Source organism: Vombatus ursinus, unplaced genomic scaffold (genome assembly GCF_900497805.2).
Source record: "Vombatus ursinus unplaced genomic scaffold, bare-nosed wombat genome assembly UNPS02014816.1, whole genome shotgun sequence".
In the NCBI taxonomy this organism is placed as follows: domain Eukaryota; kingdom Metazoa; phylum Chordata; class Mammalia; order Diprotodontia; family Vombatidae; genus Vombatus; species Vombatus ursinus.
This window is the reverse complement of record NW_020954594.1, coordinates 27,167,539-27,184,451: the sequence shown is the minus strand read 5'-3', so window position 1 is coordinate 27,184,451 and position 16,913 is coordinate 27,167,539. Positions and strand designations below refer to the sequence as shown.

The 16,913-nt window shown below is 36.7% G+C and overlaps 1 protein-coding gene across 4 annotated transcripts in view; it reads right to left on the bottom strand.

The window, feature by feature from the left end:
- NCKAP5 (NCK associated protein 5) overlaps positions 1-16,913 on the bottom strand; it is an 859,247-nt gene that overhangs the window by 86,117 nt on the left and 756,217 nt on the right. For all 4 annotated transcript variants that reach the window (XM_027835634.1, XM_027835633.1, XM_027835635.1 and 1 more), the window contains one exon: positions 8,167-8,205. In XM_027835634.1, the coding sequence (XP_027691435.1) occupies positions 8,167-8,205 (39 nt within the window). The remainder of the gene's footprint in view (positions 1-8,166; positions 8,206-16,913) is intronic.

Genomic DNA, 16,913 nt, shown 5'->3' with positions numbered 1-16,913 from the left:
AATAGTAGTATTTGAACTACCTACATCTTATAGTTATGGAGATTATAAAAGTGCCATAAAAGTATGAGTGATCACAATTATTACCTATGCCTCTAACCTTATTTTCAACTTTTTGGCTTTCCATTCAGGTAAAGTTAAATGATCTGGATTCAAATCTCAGCTACTACCTATGTGATCTTGTGTTTGTCAGTTAACCTCTGTGGGCCTCAGTTTTCCCACCTCTGAAAGGACAGGGTTAGACTAATGGCTTCTGAGGTTGCTTGAAGCTATAAGTCTATGCTCCCATGATCCTGACAACTGTTCTCCAAACATAAATCAATCAATCAATAAACATTTACTAAATGCTTACTATGTGTCAGACACTGTGCTAAGTGATGGACATGATATATATAAATATATAAATATATATATATATATCTTCTATGCCTTGATTCATCTAATTTTCCTGATTTAATAAATGCTAGTGGCTCCCTATCATCTTTAGGATCAAAAATAAAATCCTCTGTTTGGCTTTTAAAGCCCTGCATTACCTGCCCTCTCTTGCAGTCTTCTTATACCTTATTTTCTCCTTTCCCTCGCCCCCTCTCTGTACTCTGATACAGTTACACTGGCCATTTTGCTGTGCCTTGAACAAGACATTTCATCTCCTGATACCAGGCATTTTCAATGGCTATCCCCCATACCTGCAATGCTCTCCCTCTTCATCTCCACCTCCTGGTTTCTTTCAAGTCCCAGCTAAAAATCCTACCTTCTACAGGAAGCCTTTCTTGATCTTCCTTAATTCTAGTGCCTTCTCTCTGTTGATTATTTCAGTTTTATCCTGTATAAGGCTTGACTGCACATAGTTGTCTGCATGTTAATTTCTGCCATATAGGCCCCTTGAGAGCAGAGACTGCATGGGTTTAACACAGTGCTTGACACATAGTAGGTTTAATAAATATTGATTGATTGATTGACTTTCTCTCTTCCTTTGGCTAAATTCTTCCTTTCCTTCAAATCCAAGTTCAAATAAAATATTCTCCATGTAGACTTCCCTAACCACTTAGTGACCATATCACCTTAGAATTCCTGTAATACTGACTATTCTGCTTATTTGTTAACTCAGCATATGCAAATTTGTTTTCTTATGTAGTTATTATACATTTGTAATATCTTCCCAATTAGATTGTAAACTTCTAAATGTTTTGTTTCCATTTCTGTTTTTATTGCAAAACAGAGTGCCTTACAATTTTGGGAGGAGGGACAGGGTGTAATGGGGCCGACAAACCTTTCATTTCATTCATAGATAAGGCCTGGTGTGGAAATCCCTTCATCTAATGCAGATCAGCTGTAGGTGAGCTGCAGTCAGGGCTTTCCTAGAGTCAGCCTGAACCAGTTAGATAGAGCTGATTCATCAGTTTTCCAGGTGGCATTTATATCTTGGAAGTCAGCAAATGCTACACATCAAGGCTTGATTTATTTTGTTGTTGTTGGACAAAATGTTTGTAATGCACATTAACCTAAAAAGTTTATTGTGAGTACTGCTCCCACATAACCCCCTCTCCCTCCAGTAAAGTCAGATGTTAAATATTTACCAGCATACCACTGGCAAGAGCTTATAGCCTGGGAAAGTTCCCTGGGATACAGAGGCATTAAATGACTTGCCTATGGCTATCTATGTCAGACGAAGGACTTCAAATCTACGTCTCTTTACTCCAAGCTGGCCTTCTAGTTACACTTCTTTATACATAATAGGTACTATATCTATATAGATATAGATATAGATACATATAAATAGATATTCATATGTGTGTGTGTGTGTGTGTGTATGTATTCCTGGATGAAGATGATGTGAATGATGATGATGAGAATGATGATGAGTTCTCGTGAGTGCTGCTATAATTAGAGCTGCAGTGCCCATTTTTCAAGACCCGAATGCCGTGATATAAAGAGATTGATTGCTCAACTTAGTATTATTTAAAGTCAGGTAGTATAGTTCTTTGTCCTGACACCCTTGAAAGTATGCTAATCTCAGCAAAAGAATTAGAGACTTTAGAAGAAAAGGGGTCTAAGTAGAGGGGGAGGGCCCTTAGAACAGGTTGCAGGTGTTCTGTGGATGAGTCTACTGGGTGGGCGCTCCAGCCACCTTCGTAGGAGCATAGAGATTTACTCTCTGCTTCAGCAACTTTCAACATCATTCAACTCACAATGCATTTCATTTAAAGGAGCAAAGAAACAGGAACAAATCCTGATGCATTGTACAGCTAACTCATCATTTAGCTAAATGAGGAAAGAGTATGCACAGGATATATTCCAGCTTATTGACTCTAACAAAGGCAGATTTGAAATTCATAGCTGGTAGACCCAAAGTGGGACAAACATGCAGATGATCAGGAGGAAAGGAAAACCAAAAACCCTCCCTGTGGGCCCAAGACAATTTGGTGAGGACAATTAGGGAACCAATTAAAATCCTGCATCTGCTTGACTTCAAAAATCAACCACTGCCTGGTTATAAGCCCTGCATGACTTATTTAGATTGATTGTTTTTAGTAGGTATATAACACTCTGTGCTCCAGCATGCTAATTGTTTTCATTACCCTAATTAAGTAATTAATAATAATTGACTGTGAGTTAAGTAAACATGAATAGTTCCTGCAAGAAGAGAAAAATATGATAATTTTCATTTTCAGGTGAAGAAACCAATACAAATATGTTAATTGGCCAATTTTAGCAAGGGGAGGTGAATTGCAAATATTAGTATCAATGATTTCAGCAGCAAAACCATGAAGAGCAACTTTAGTATGTTTCTCAAATAGAAACAAAAATCAATGTGCTTTAGAAGATAGTTCTCTATAAGTGTCAGAATTTAAATGACCATTACTATTATTTAGACTATGGTAGAAGTGCATTAATTGGGAAAAAAATATCGACACTGGGAACCCTGACCATTAGCTTATGAGCATATCCATTCAATAAGTTGTATAGTAGGGGAAAGAAAGGTTCTAGAATTCTTCCACTGCACTTTGTATAACTGGTAAGCAAGTGAGAGCCATTAAAAAAAAAAAAGCTTTTATAGGAATAAAAGTATTGTTTCCTTGTCCCAGGTCTTTTTTGTTTTTTGTTTTTGTTTTCTGTTTGTTTTTTTGTTCATTCTTTTCATCTGTGCTATGGTTGATGGTAGGTAGTGTGGAATAGTGGAAAGGGTATTAGTCTTAATAATCAGCAAGGTCTGGGTGGAAGAGATACTGAATCCTGCCTCAGACACAAGTTGTGTGATGTAGGGCAAAGCCCTTTACTTCTGGGTTAATGAAATTAACCTATGGTGATCTTAGAGAATTGATTAAAAGAGGAAATGCTTTGTCCAAGATCAACCAGACAGTAAGGCAAGTGCTATTATTATTCTTTTCTGTAAAATGGGGATAATAGCACCTACCTTACTATTTGTGTGACCTTGGACAAAATACTTAATCTCTCAGTTAATTCTCTATGAGCACCATGAGTTGCAGAGAAGGTACTGATCTGCACTGAGAGAGAGGATCCCCTCTTCCAAGAGTTCCTTATCCCAGATAGTTCTGATGATTACTGCCTTATAGTCTAAGATCTGGTACTGCTAGCCCTCCTTCCTTTACATTTTTTCATTATTTCCTTGATATTCTTGCCTTTTTGTTTTTTCAAATGAATTTTTATTTTATTTTCTAATTCAGTAAAAAAAAATGGTAATTTATTTTTTTGGGGGGAGGGGAAAAAAAGAAAAAAGAAATTCCCATGATAATTTGTTGTATATTTGAAAGGAATGGAAAGTTGTGCATAGTAGATTTGCAGTTTCATGTGCAATCATCTTTTTTATAGTATTATGTTATAGAAATGCTTGTTTTATTCCATATATTAAAAATAAAAAAATGAAAAAGAGTTCCTTATCCCTATGAAATCATAGGTCCAGTCCCTCTTCTTACCTCACATGATTGCTATGAGGATCAAATGAATAACGTAGGTAAAGTGCTTTGTAAACTTAAAGTACTATATAAATGTTAGCAATTATTAATACTTCTAATCAGAATGGATTATAACTAGAGAATAAAGAGTAACAGACTGGACATACCAGCATTTTTTTTCTTTGGATGCTACTATATTTGCTTTGAAGAGAATGGTGACCAATTCTTCTCTGTTTCTTTTAAGTTAGAATAAGAGAACAGTGATGTAAGCTGCAGCAGGAGTGATTTGAGTATGTAATAAGGAAAACTTAACTGACATTGAGTGACAGATTGTATGCAACATTATTTTTTGTAAGCTTTATTGCCAGGTTTTATTCTTATTTGTCTGGAATGGTGTGGTGATGATTTTTTTCACAGGCAAAAGTATGAGTATAATCTCTATCATAATGAATGAATGGAAAATCATGTATTAAGGCTTATTAATTGCTGAGCCCTGTGTTTAGCAGGGAAGATATAAATATAAAACCAAAGACAGACCCTGTCTTCAGGGGGTTTACCTTCCAAGAGGGGGAGACAATACATAAAGAAGAGTAGTGACTAGCCAATAATGTTTTGGTATAGAAAGTTATAGCTGTTGAATAGAGCAGAGTAGATTGCGATATCATTTCTAGGAGCAATGACAGAATTGATTTGATTATGATTCCAGAATAGGCAAGTAGAGAGGGAAGAAGAATATGGGGAATAGGTTTCTGGTCCAGGAAGCATGGCTGTTTGTGAGGAGATAGTTAACTGAAATATGAGTGGATTCAAGGATGAAGTGGGTAAATAAGGCAACCACCAATCAGGACAGCAGGAGACTCAGGGCAAGAATTCTTTCTATAAAACTATATTCTGAGAATTCTGTGCAATGAAGAGTGCTGGATATGAAGAGAGATACGATATAGACTCAAATTTTAGGTCTGTCACTTACTACCTTGGTGACACTGGGCAAGTTACTTAAGTTCTCTGGGTTTCAGTTTCCTCAATTGGAAAGAGAGGGTACTAGATATGATAACTTCAAAAGTCCCTTCCATCTTTTAATATATGATCATATGATATGACAACAGTCACTTTTGTAAAAAGGAGGCCACCCCTTGTGAAGTGACAATGATTGACATGATTGAGTCTAACTCCTTCAGTATAAAATAGGGAACTGAGGCCCAGAGAGGTTAAGCAACTTCCCCAAGTCAAATAGGTAGTAAGTGGAATAGCCAGGATTTGTGCTTAGGTCCTCTGACATCCAAAACCTTATGTTCTTTCCACTGCATGACCGTCAGAGCCAAGACAACCTTCACAGCAAGATCTGAAGGTAGGAAAACATCAACTACCCATAGGAATGAAAACTATTTCCTATGAACTATGCATATAATCCACTAGTGTAATTAACACTATATCTAATAAGACCAAAAGCCATATTTTCCCCAAAGAGCACACAAAATGTAATACCAAAACATCTACCTGCGTGATGGAGACTGAAGATACTATTGTACTTGCTGCTACTTATAATGTCTACATGATTCTGGAAAACATGACTTGAAACATTGACAATTAAACACTAATGCTTCAAGCTGAAGTGAATAAAATTCAAGATGGTGGATTGCTAGCCAAGTGATCTGATATCAAATTATCAGGAGGATTAGCGAAAGCTGGCCTAATATTTTAAGATATTACGTTATATTGAGAGGTACCAGGGGTCAGAGTCCTGTTCTGGTTGTTGTAATTTTTGTTGTTGTTGTTTAAAAAGATGTTACCTACAGGTTGCTATATTATTATCTATTCATTATTAACATTTTTAAATCACCTAGTGGAATGAGGTAGAATATATAAGTAAGTAAATAAAAAAAAAATCTGGGTCAGGGTATGAATTTGAACATGAATTTTATACCCAAACATTTGAACAAACACAATTATATCAATCAGACTAATGTGAGCATTATCTATGTACTTAATACTTATATTAATGCCCTTAACATAGGAATGTGATTCAGTCTTGCCTTCTTTCTAACAGGACTGATTTCCATAAAGTTATTGCAAAAAAAAAAAAAGGTAGGAAGGATGGTGATATACACTTTCCCCCTCTAACCTTCTTCTCAGTCTCCTTCTCTTTGTTTTCCCATTGTCTTCCCTTTCTACAATACCTGATGTCCCTGTGTTGATTACCATAGTCATCCAATTTTAAATTCTGTAGTATGAAGAACATATCGACTAGAAAGAAGTCTAACTGATATGGAATGGGTATTATATATCCTGATTTAAAGATACCATTTTTAAGTTGGCTTATATTGTATGGAATTCAAATATACTTCTGAACTTCAGGAAAAGCCCCATTGCTTCAGGAATATTGTTAAGAGGAAAACAACTACTCAAAAGATCACAGCCAGGATGGTGAAGAGAATCAAGCTTATGATGTCTGTATATTGAATGAATGATTTTCAAAATCAAAGAAAAACTAAAAGGTTTCTGGAAAATTTCATTTTTTCCAAATCTTTATTGGAAAAAAAAAGATTTTTTTTCTATAAAATACTTAGTGAGCTAGATTCATGAGATGTATTTTATTGGGTGAAGGAGGTACAGAGAAAAGTTAGTCATTAGTGAATCTACGTACATGTCATAACATTTGCTCTAAAACTACAATCAAAACTAGAATTTCACCTCAAAGATTTTTGCAACTTGGATAAATTATTCAAATTATTTTTCTCTTTTGGTTTATGCCACAGAAGGCCCTCTATGGATCTTGTTTCATTCAGATATGTTTGGGGTCCATTTTATTATGCACGTAATTAAAAAGAAATTTTAGACCTTTTTTATTGACAATTTTACAGTCTCAGTTGAAATCCAGAAGGCAATGGTTCCACAGAATATTATTCTGCTGAAGGTGCTCAGCTTCTCTTCATGCTTCACAATATCCCTGAGGTATGTTATCTCACAGCAGCATGTTTTCCTGCTTAATTGTATAGGAGTAGACTTGCCTGTTTACTAGTTAATACTTGGATTTGTGTAGCTCCTTTTTTGTGGCTGACCTGAAGGGTGCCCCCCTTTCCTTTTTATTGTACTAGACTGCCTACCTATCTCTGTCCTGGGGTGACATTAAAAGCATCAGGAATGAGAAGTTTTCTTACAGTTAAGCATAGAATCCCAAATTGGGTTGCAAATTAAAAGGCGCAGATAGTTTTGAGTAGGAGGGAGAAAACAGTGGCGATAACAGATCATCTCAAAGAAGTTACTCTCCTAAGTACTCTCAAATTTATTTGTACTATTGAAATAAAACTTTTCGATTAGTTGTAGAAGCAAAATTTTGACAAAAGTACTATTTGAGAAATTCTAAGAAACATGTCATCACATGTGGCTTTATGTTATAAAATATAAATATAATCTATCCAAGTATCTGTAATTGAGAAACAGCCACTGACTTGTTCAGTCAAACTATAACAATATACATTTTTAAAATGTAGATCAAAAGGGTATGATTGAATATATTATTACCCACCCACACTCTTTTCCATACCATTCATGACATATGGAGGGCCACATTCTTTTTCTCTCAGAGGAATTCTATTTCAGAAAGATGTTATAGACAAAATAAAAAAAAAAAGAAAAAACAAAACAAAACTGAAGCTCCTGGAATTTTATTTCAAAGAGACAGGAAATGTTAAGGATACATTTCCAAATGGGCTCTAACTTGGGCATGGCCACTCATACTTCCCTAGCAAGGTTCAGTAATCATGATCTTAAATTGTTCTAAAGCTAATAGCTCTCAAAATGTTCAGGGCAGGACAAGAGGAAGGATGGCAGGGACGAAAAAAACAGTTCTTTAAAGCTCAATTTGAGGCTTCTGTTGAAATTATCAATGAGCAAAATAATAATGAAACTTCCTTGATTTCTGGGAAGCATACATTCTTTTGGCAGGAACTGGAGACTACCACTTTATTTAACATAAGTTAGACAATGATAATGATGAACTTTCTTTTGATCTGAGTAGATGTAAATCTTTAATTTCCACAAAACTTTCTGCCACTTTACCAAGATGTTAAACCTTCCAACTCTGCAGGTTCACGAATGGAACTTCATATGCCATCTGAAACAATCACTGGAGTAATCTGAGTGAATCGATTGGAAAATATTATATCTATCCATCAAAATGGCCTGTTTGACAAACTGAATTGCAAGTCACTAATATAAGGCACATTCAAATGCACACAGCTAGAAAGGGCCTTACCTTTTGAGTGAGAAGAGCTTGAACAACCTGGTTGGCCACCTTTAAGAAGTCAAAAGAAAAAACAATTTGTAATAAAAAGCTTAATGCATATGATGTTAATTTGATCAGTAACATAATACCAGTTTGGTACTAGAAGCTATATTTCTCATTTGATCACTACCTATCTTAAAAAATTGTTTCACTGATTCTTTAAAAAAATTTAACTTTTTTATGTTCTAAATTCTCTCCCTCCCTCCAGCCCCTCCCCCACCCATTGGGGGAGGCACATATTATGATAGCCATTCTACACATGAAGTCATGCAAGACACATTTCTGTATTAGCCATGTTTCACTGATTCTTTAAATATATATATATGTATATGTATATGTAGTTGTCCTTTCTCTATGAGATATCCCCTTGCCCTAACCCTCCCTTGTTATAGAGAAATATAGGTAGTAAGCCAAACCAGCCCCTTGTTGATGTCTGACAACATAGGCCTCACTCTAAACCTACAGTTCACCACTTAGGAAGTGAAGGAAAGCCGGAATTTTTCACTGTTAGTCCTCTGGAGGCAAGATTGTTCATTGCATTCATTGATCAGGATTCTGTTGTCTTCAAATCCTGCTGTCCTTTACATTATTGCACTACTGCATCACTCTTTTAAATAATCAACTCATCCTTATTGCTAAGGTTTTGCTGGGTTTTTTTAATTTCTTTTGGGGGCGGCAATTGGGGTTAAGTGACTTGCCCAGAGTCACACAGCTAGTAAGTGTCAAGTGTTTGGTCTGAGGCTGGACTTGAACTCAGGTCCTCCTGATTTCAGGACTGGTGCTCTATCCACTGTTCCAACTAGCTGCCTCGGTTTTGCTGTTTTTAAAAGTAACCACAATGCCAATTAAGTAGGCTGGACAATCAATATCATTCACACCTTAGCTTTCAAATTTCCTTATTAGGGGAAATGATATCCTTTCATAGGTAAAACACCAGGTAGAGTCTTACAAGATTATACAGTGCCAAGCTAGCTCATGATTATTAGTATACAGGCTCTATACAGTTGATGCCCATGCCCTTTGCTTCTCCTTCCTTTCTCATGGCTACAGACAGGAATGTTTATTTCACTGCTTAAAATCACCTGCACTGTACAAAGCATGGGGCAACTGAAAGGAGAGGAACACTAATCTAGCAAGACATGCTCATGGTATGTATGTAGGGTCAAGGGGGATGTCAGAGGCTAATATGAAGGGATGATTCTTCTGGAATCTATTTCTCCTAGCTTTTCCCCTTTGATAGTTGCAGGAGAGTTGGCAGCAATATTGTTTGATATGTTGATTGAGAGGAGCTATAAAATGCTTATAATACTGAGAGATATTTCAGGGATATGCAATTTTTTCCATTTGTGAACACATTTCCCAAAATAAAATGTCCAGTGTTCCTACCTGTCTTGGCACTGATAGTTTCCTCCCTTTCATCTAAAGATCTTCAGATTCTTTTGCAAAGAATCATTCATTCTAACTCCACCATAACCCTTGAGCATGTGTCAGCCAGCATCACCATTATCACAGTAGATAAAATGAAACAACTGGGAGGGAGAGTAAGGAGGTTGTTTTGGGGAAACTTTCTGGCCTATGTAGGAAATAAGCTGCTGCTGTCCAAGACGGATTCAAAACTAGTGAAATTGAGGATATATTCGCACTATCCAAGTATCCTAATTGATTGAAATATCTCCTTTTCTCTCATTGCCATAGTCATATCATCTTTTCTCACATTCCATTAAGAGTTGAGGTAAGTAAAGTGAGTAAACTGTTTTCATTTTCCCTTATCTACCTTTTTCTCTGTCTAATTTGTGTGTGTGTGTGTGTGTGTGTGTGTGTGTGTGTGTGTGTGAGAGAGAGAGAGAGAGAGAGAGAGAGAGAGAGAGAGAAATGTTTGTTTGTCTCCTTGTCTAATACAGTGGAACAGATTACAGTCAGAGTGTTTTCATGGAGCTTAATTGTTTCTTGACTCAGTATTGACAAAATAGTACATCTATAATGACAGCCAGCTACCATTAAGTACCACAGAAAATTAAAATACGGACTGTCATCAAAATGTGGTTGGAGGGCATCCATACCACATGGTATAATTGACTAAAATCAGATTACATATCATTGATCAGTTGAACTGTATACACCACGGGGATTTTTCTTTCTACCAGCAGTCTTTCAGTATTTACATTTTTGACATTGAGAAAGAAAATAAATGTTCACAGTGAACCTGGCAAGTGATATGCATTTAATTTTTTTTTAACTTCTTAACTGTTTCTCAGCACAGCCAGAACTAAACAAACATGCCTAAGAACTATCATACAGAAAGCAGCTTCTGAAATGTGTGTTTTCCTTACAAAGTTATTTAGATAAGGTGGATAATCATGTACTAAACTTCTACCATCCCCCTCAAACTGACCAAAGGGGGTCACCTTGAGGATACTTTGGTTTGTAACTGTCTATGTCAAATTGCAGGAAACTGTCCACTAAAAACTGAAATCTATTTCACCTCTCTTTTTTATTGTTGGCAAACTTAAGCTGCTCATGTGAACTAAATCGGGATCAAAGAGCCAAAGCTAATTCATTTTCGTAAATAATTCCATTCCATTGAATCCCAAAGTTTGGATTTGATTCACATTCTCATAAAACTGCCTACCATCCATTTCCCCCTCTCCAAACCGGGCCCTAACTTAAACCAGTCCTTGGAACAGTGGTCCCATAAAACAGCTCTATACATGATTTAACAGAAGACATAGACTAATATCGTAACTGTAACAACCCACAGGAGTAAATATGTTATATCTTTGCAATTCATGTGTGTTGCCCTACAGGCTTTCAAGAATCTATATTTGACAGAGTTCCTTCTGGCATGTACTTTAAACAATTGTTTGGTCTACCTGAAAATTGTACAAAGCCACAACTGATATATTATTTCTTTACCTCCTGACATGGGGTTACTTTGCCCAGAAGGACTCAGGGGTTCTTTGCAGAAGAGTAGATTGTACAAACTGCTTGCCTCTATTGTCTATGGAGATTGTCTGGGGGTTTAGTGCACCACTCTTAACAGACAATCTTCCCCAGTGCATCAAAATGACAGTTGTTCAGGGCCTGGGCGTGTAAGGTACACTCGGAAATCTTTAATAGGCAAATGCAATAGTCCCCTGGAATCAGCTACTTCTCTCATCTTAGTGTTAAACCTCAGCACTTGTGCAGCAAAGAAACACACACCTACAGGCCCAACTAATGAGAACACATCACTCCAGATTCACCTGCTTGCTTTCCTCTCATAAGAAAGGAAAGCAGCAGCAGCAGCAGCAGCCAGGGATGCCAGGGATGCTAGAGATGCCAGGAGAATTGAGACCTGCTGAAGGAAGCTGCTGTTGGCCCTTTAAGACCCATACTTCCATTTCAAACATCCCCAGGGCTTTTCAGAAGGGCCTCCCTTTATTTGAGAGAGCAGGCAGAGCAGCAGGAGAGTTGGAAGCTCCAGGAGCAGGGTCCAAAATATCTTTCATGTTTCTTTCTTTTCAGGACTTCTTCCCAACCACCTTGTCTCCTCTAATACTACATAGGTTCTATGATTAAGAACTGGAAAGGACCAAGAGGTCATCTAGTATAACCCCCTCATTTTACAGATGAGGAAACTGAGGCCTAAAAAGATGAGGTGGCCAATGTCACACAGCTAATAAGTGGCAGAAAGATGATTTAAACATAGGTCCTCTGAATCCAAATATAATGATCTTTCCATTGCACCTTGTGGCAGATTTCCTGATGGCAGATTTGGAGGTGTCCATCCATGCCTCCTCTTCTATGTGCTCACCCTCCAATTCTTTTTTTTATTTATCCCTTGGGGAGACAGTATGCTCCAATGGAAAGAATACTGAATCTAGAGTGAAAGGACCCAGGGAAAAATTCTGCCTCACATAATGATGAGGTAGAAAACAGCACTTGAGGAAGATGGAGCAACCAGGATGTGAGATAGGAGATAAGATGCAGAATGTGACCAGCCAGAAAAGTAATCAAAGAAGACTCTGCATTGAAGCCCCAACTGTGGACTTACCTGAGTGCTTTCACAAAGCACCCTCAATTCCAGAACAACTCTTCCCCTCCCCTTTCCTGTTCTCTTTGCTTATCACCTCCTGACTACCTGATATCCCAGGCATTTTGGAGCCATGCTTGCTCGTCCCATTCTCTTATCCCCTTCCCCATATTCCACAGAATTGTATTTAAACCGTACCTTTGACCTAGGTGACTGCCTTTGCCATTTCTGCTCCCTTAGGGGATCAGGGCCTGTGGCCTATGCTCTGCCTGCCATGTGGAGTAGAGTCTATTGGGGCTCTGCCTCATGGGGAGCAGGCCTGCTTGGGTGCGTCACCCCAATAAATGCCTTTCTTTAACTTGGAGATTGTCTAAGTGTATTCTTTTAGGACACTAGGACTCACATGTCTATCCCTCATCATTTTAGGTAGCACCCCCAACATTCTTGGAGTCCACCCTGAACTCATCACTAATGGCTACAGAGAAGGTCTAAGTGAATTCTTTCACACCTGAACCCCTCTCCCAACTCTGACCTCATTAATACTATGCATGTACATTGGGGTAGTCCTGTTACTTCCCTGGGACATTGTTTCCTGACCTATAAAATGAGAGCTGCTGTACTAGATGGTCTTTGAAATCCCTCCCAGCCTTAAAACCATGATCCCTCTCTTATCCTTCCTTCTTCTTTCCTTTTCATTTTGCGTAGCATGTGACTCCCACCCTTCAAATGCCTAGAAATCTAAGTATCTTCCAGGTTGTATAGCACCAAAACCGTTCCTTTCTAGAAAACTGCTCTACTTGCTATTTTCATAAATAAAGTTCCATCTCCTACGTCTATGCCTTAGTATAGGGTCTCTCCCCCATCTTTGCCCCTTGGGATCCTAAGCTACACTCAGCTCAAGTGTCACTTCTACAAGAAGTTTTATTTGAATTCATGATCTTAATGATGTTAATTGAATTCATGATCTTAATGAATTCTTCCCTTTTGTCAATAGCAAATAAATCACTTTGTGTATTTTTATATAGCTTTTACTTACATATTTGTATACATGTATATTCTCCCAGTATAATGTGAAATCTCTTTGGTGTTAGGAATTCTTTCATTTTTGTCTTTACTGTTCCATTCCCTCACACAGTGCCTGACACTTAGATACTACATAAATGTAAGTATTATATTTTCACTAGTTTTTGAACAAATACAGAATTGTTGACCACTCAGTTTTTCCTGAAACAGAATCACTGGTAAGCAAAGGAAATTAGGGAAGGAAGCTCCCATTTTAGTCTGAAACAATTCATTTCAATTTTATGCTATGGCATTATGGATAGAATATGAAAATGAGATAGTCCCTGCCCTCATGGTAAATTATTCTTTATAATGCATGAGACTGACTAGCAAGTATAATGTGAAACTGAGGTCACAATACTAATTTGTGTAACATGTATTTATAGGTATGTCACTGAAAAAGAAAAGTTTAAATGATGAAGGAATAGTTTCAGAGAAATCTAGAAGATATGTATGAATTGATGCAGAGTAAAGTGAGCAAAATCAGGAAAACATTTTATGCCGTAACAACATTATAATGGCAAACAACTTCAAAAGACTTAAGAACTCTGATCCATGTAATGACCAACTGTGATTCCAGAGGACGCATGATGAAATATAATAATGCAACTGCTGACAGAGAAGTGATGGAAACAAGTTGCAGACATATTTTTTTTGGATTTGGCCAAAGTGGGAATTTGTTTTGCTTGACTACATATATTTGTTAAAAAGGTTTTTTTTTTTTTTTCCCAAAAGAGGGAGGGAGGAGGGAGGAAGAGAAAATAGACTTTTGTCCATTGAAAGAATAAAATTTAATTTGAAAAATTTTAAAGCCAAAATAAGGGGAATTAAACTTTTTTGTGTGTCATGTACATTTACAGTCTGGTGGGTCCTATGGACTTTTTCTCACAGTGTTGCATAACATGACAAGACATGACATAACATGACATCTATGCAATTACAAAAGAAAACAATTATATTAAAATGCAGTTATCAAAATTTAAAAAAAACAAAACAAAACAGGTTCACAGACCCCAGGTCAAGAAATGAATAAAAGGGTTTCCTTTTTCTGTTGTCCCTTCAATTATTTGTATTAACAAATTGAAGCATTGACATGAATAACTCAAAAGACATGATCAATCTATCAACCAACAAGTTGACTTCAGAATATGTTATATGATTTTCCTCATGGTATTTTTGCTTTCCAAATTATCTTTTGGTGAATAAAAAAATGAGTTTAAAATCCCTGAATATGAACTAACTCTTGAAGGAGAGAGTTAGTCCAAAATTGCTGGGGCTCTTTTCTCCTCATTGATGATTCCTCTTTGGGAACCATGATTTTAGGAATGACCCTGGCTGTGTTTCACATCACTCATGCCTGACATCCCTCTCTGTGGACTCCTCCTCTTTCTCCTAACTTATATTACATGGATGCTTCCCCCCTCCTTCATGTATTGTAATTCCTTGAGAATGTAAGCTCCTTGAGAATTGGGACTGACTGGCTTGCTGTCATTTGTATTCCCAATATTTACCAAGTGCCAAGTATTTAAAAAGTGATCTCTCTCTCTCTCTCTCTCTCTCTCTCTCTCTCTCTCTCTCTCTCTCTCTCTCTCTCTCTCTCTCTTGCATTTGTACTAGATAGTGGAAATACAAAGACATGAAATTAAACTGACCTGTGATATTTGCAAATTCCTTAGAAGAGATTGTATTTATGGACCAGTAAGATGATCTTTTTAAAAACTTTATTTTAAAAAAACCATTCTTTAGAGAACTGTCCATTCAAGTACATGGATTTTAATGAATATCCTGGGTCCAGATCTGAGTAGGAAGTGTTTCATAATTTCTGGACATTTCATTCAGGGACTGAATATATCCTGTGGAGGCAAATTCAGATCTCCTTGATCTATTTCAAACCTGTTTTCTTTAGCCTTGAATTTTTGGAAATCTGTGGTGGTTGTTGTTGTTGTTGGGTTTGTTTTTTTTTTTTGTTTTTGTCTTTAAGAATTATGCTAACATTAGGCCAAATGTCTGATTTCCCTCTGTCCTTGTGTATATTGTGTGATGGTAGGTTCAGGAGCAAGTGAGGAAATCAATCTAGCCTTCTTTATTTACATGAAGAAATTCAGCATTAGCTTTCCTTTTCTGAGTGGGTAGTGTCCATTTTTCAGATGTAGATCTTCATTGACTCAGACATTACTGAGTTACAAATTAAATGAAAACTCAAAATAGTTTCTATGCTCTGCTGCCAATTACTTTTTCAAGTTTCAAAAAGTGAAGAAAATATCCTTTGGTGAAAGCTTTTTTCTTCTTATTTTAGCTAATGTAGATACTTTCATAATGATATTAAAAGGTCAATAGTTCTAAGACTTTCAAATCATACTGGAGGGTTTTATTTGTTTTTTTTTCTTTTTAATTTTTTTAGGCTTGTACATTCGTTTCTTTATATTTAAGCTGGGCTTAAAAGGAACTGAAGCCAGGGCAATAATGTGAATAAACATTACTGTACTCCTTGCCAATAAACTGTCTGTCAAACACCTAGACAACAAACTAGGATTAAATATGTAAACTTTCAACCCCCCAAGGGATAAAAGGATAAGCCTAGGTTTTGCCTTTGATTTTTTTCAGAGCAGGGATTGTGTGTGTATGTGTGTGTGTGTGTGTGTGTGTGTGTGTGTGTGTGCATGCATGTGTATTTACATTAAACCAAATGGATTCTTTTTCTAGAACAGGCAGAGAGCATTTCAATGATATTATCCCAAGTGGATTCCTACCCCCTCTTTCAAATTCTTAGTATGCACTTCATTTTATAGAAAATAACAATCATCATTGTGGAAGGGACTGAAGTTCATTTTGAATTTACATTTTATACACCTGTGTATATTATTTTAAAAAAAAAATCAAACTACTAACAAGGAATAACTTGTGGGTGGCCTTACTTTGTTGGTTTGTTTAATTAGTATAAAAAGCCTCGAAAAGAATTTCCAGTTGGTATCATTACTGCAATCAACTGTACCTTGGATGTTGTAATACAATATGTGTAAATATATTTGTCTAACTCATATAATTAGTTGAACAACAATTGTCATGGGAAACCAATGGTCATTTTGCATGGCAGCAACATTGCATTGTATTCAGAAATAGCTATTTGTGTACAAATTAACTCTCTTGACAAAAAGAAATATTCTTTGCAGTAAAAACACGGATGTTCTATTTTTTGAATTTTTCGGCTTTTTGTCAATTGAGCTTGTAACAAGAGTATGTCAGGGATGATGGCTTGTCTTGCATCACTCAATCTTTCACCCGAGGTGCACAAGTCCTAGGGCATGTATAGTGGAGAAGGTGGAACCCCGGTTAAAAGAAGGCAATGTATAGCCTTAGTAGGAAACATTTCCCAAAATATCAATGCCTATAAAGAGATGCCATGGGATTTTTAAAGGTAGGTAGATTTCAGGAGAACAGTGATGGTCAGTTACTGCTCTGCTACAGCTGTATTTCATATAAAAACTGACTTTAAAATACAGAATAAGATGAAATTGGTATGCAGGTGAGACTGGCATACCTATTACTGAAAATACCTATGAAAGATATCAGTTCTTTTAACCATGTGGAGATCCATTTGATTTTCTCACCTCAAACCTAAGTGGAGAATTTGATCAGGGATATA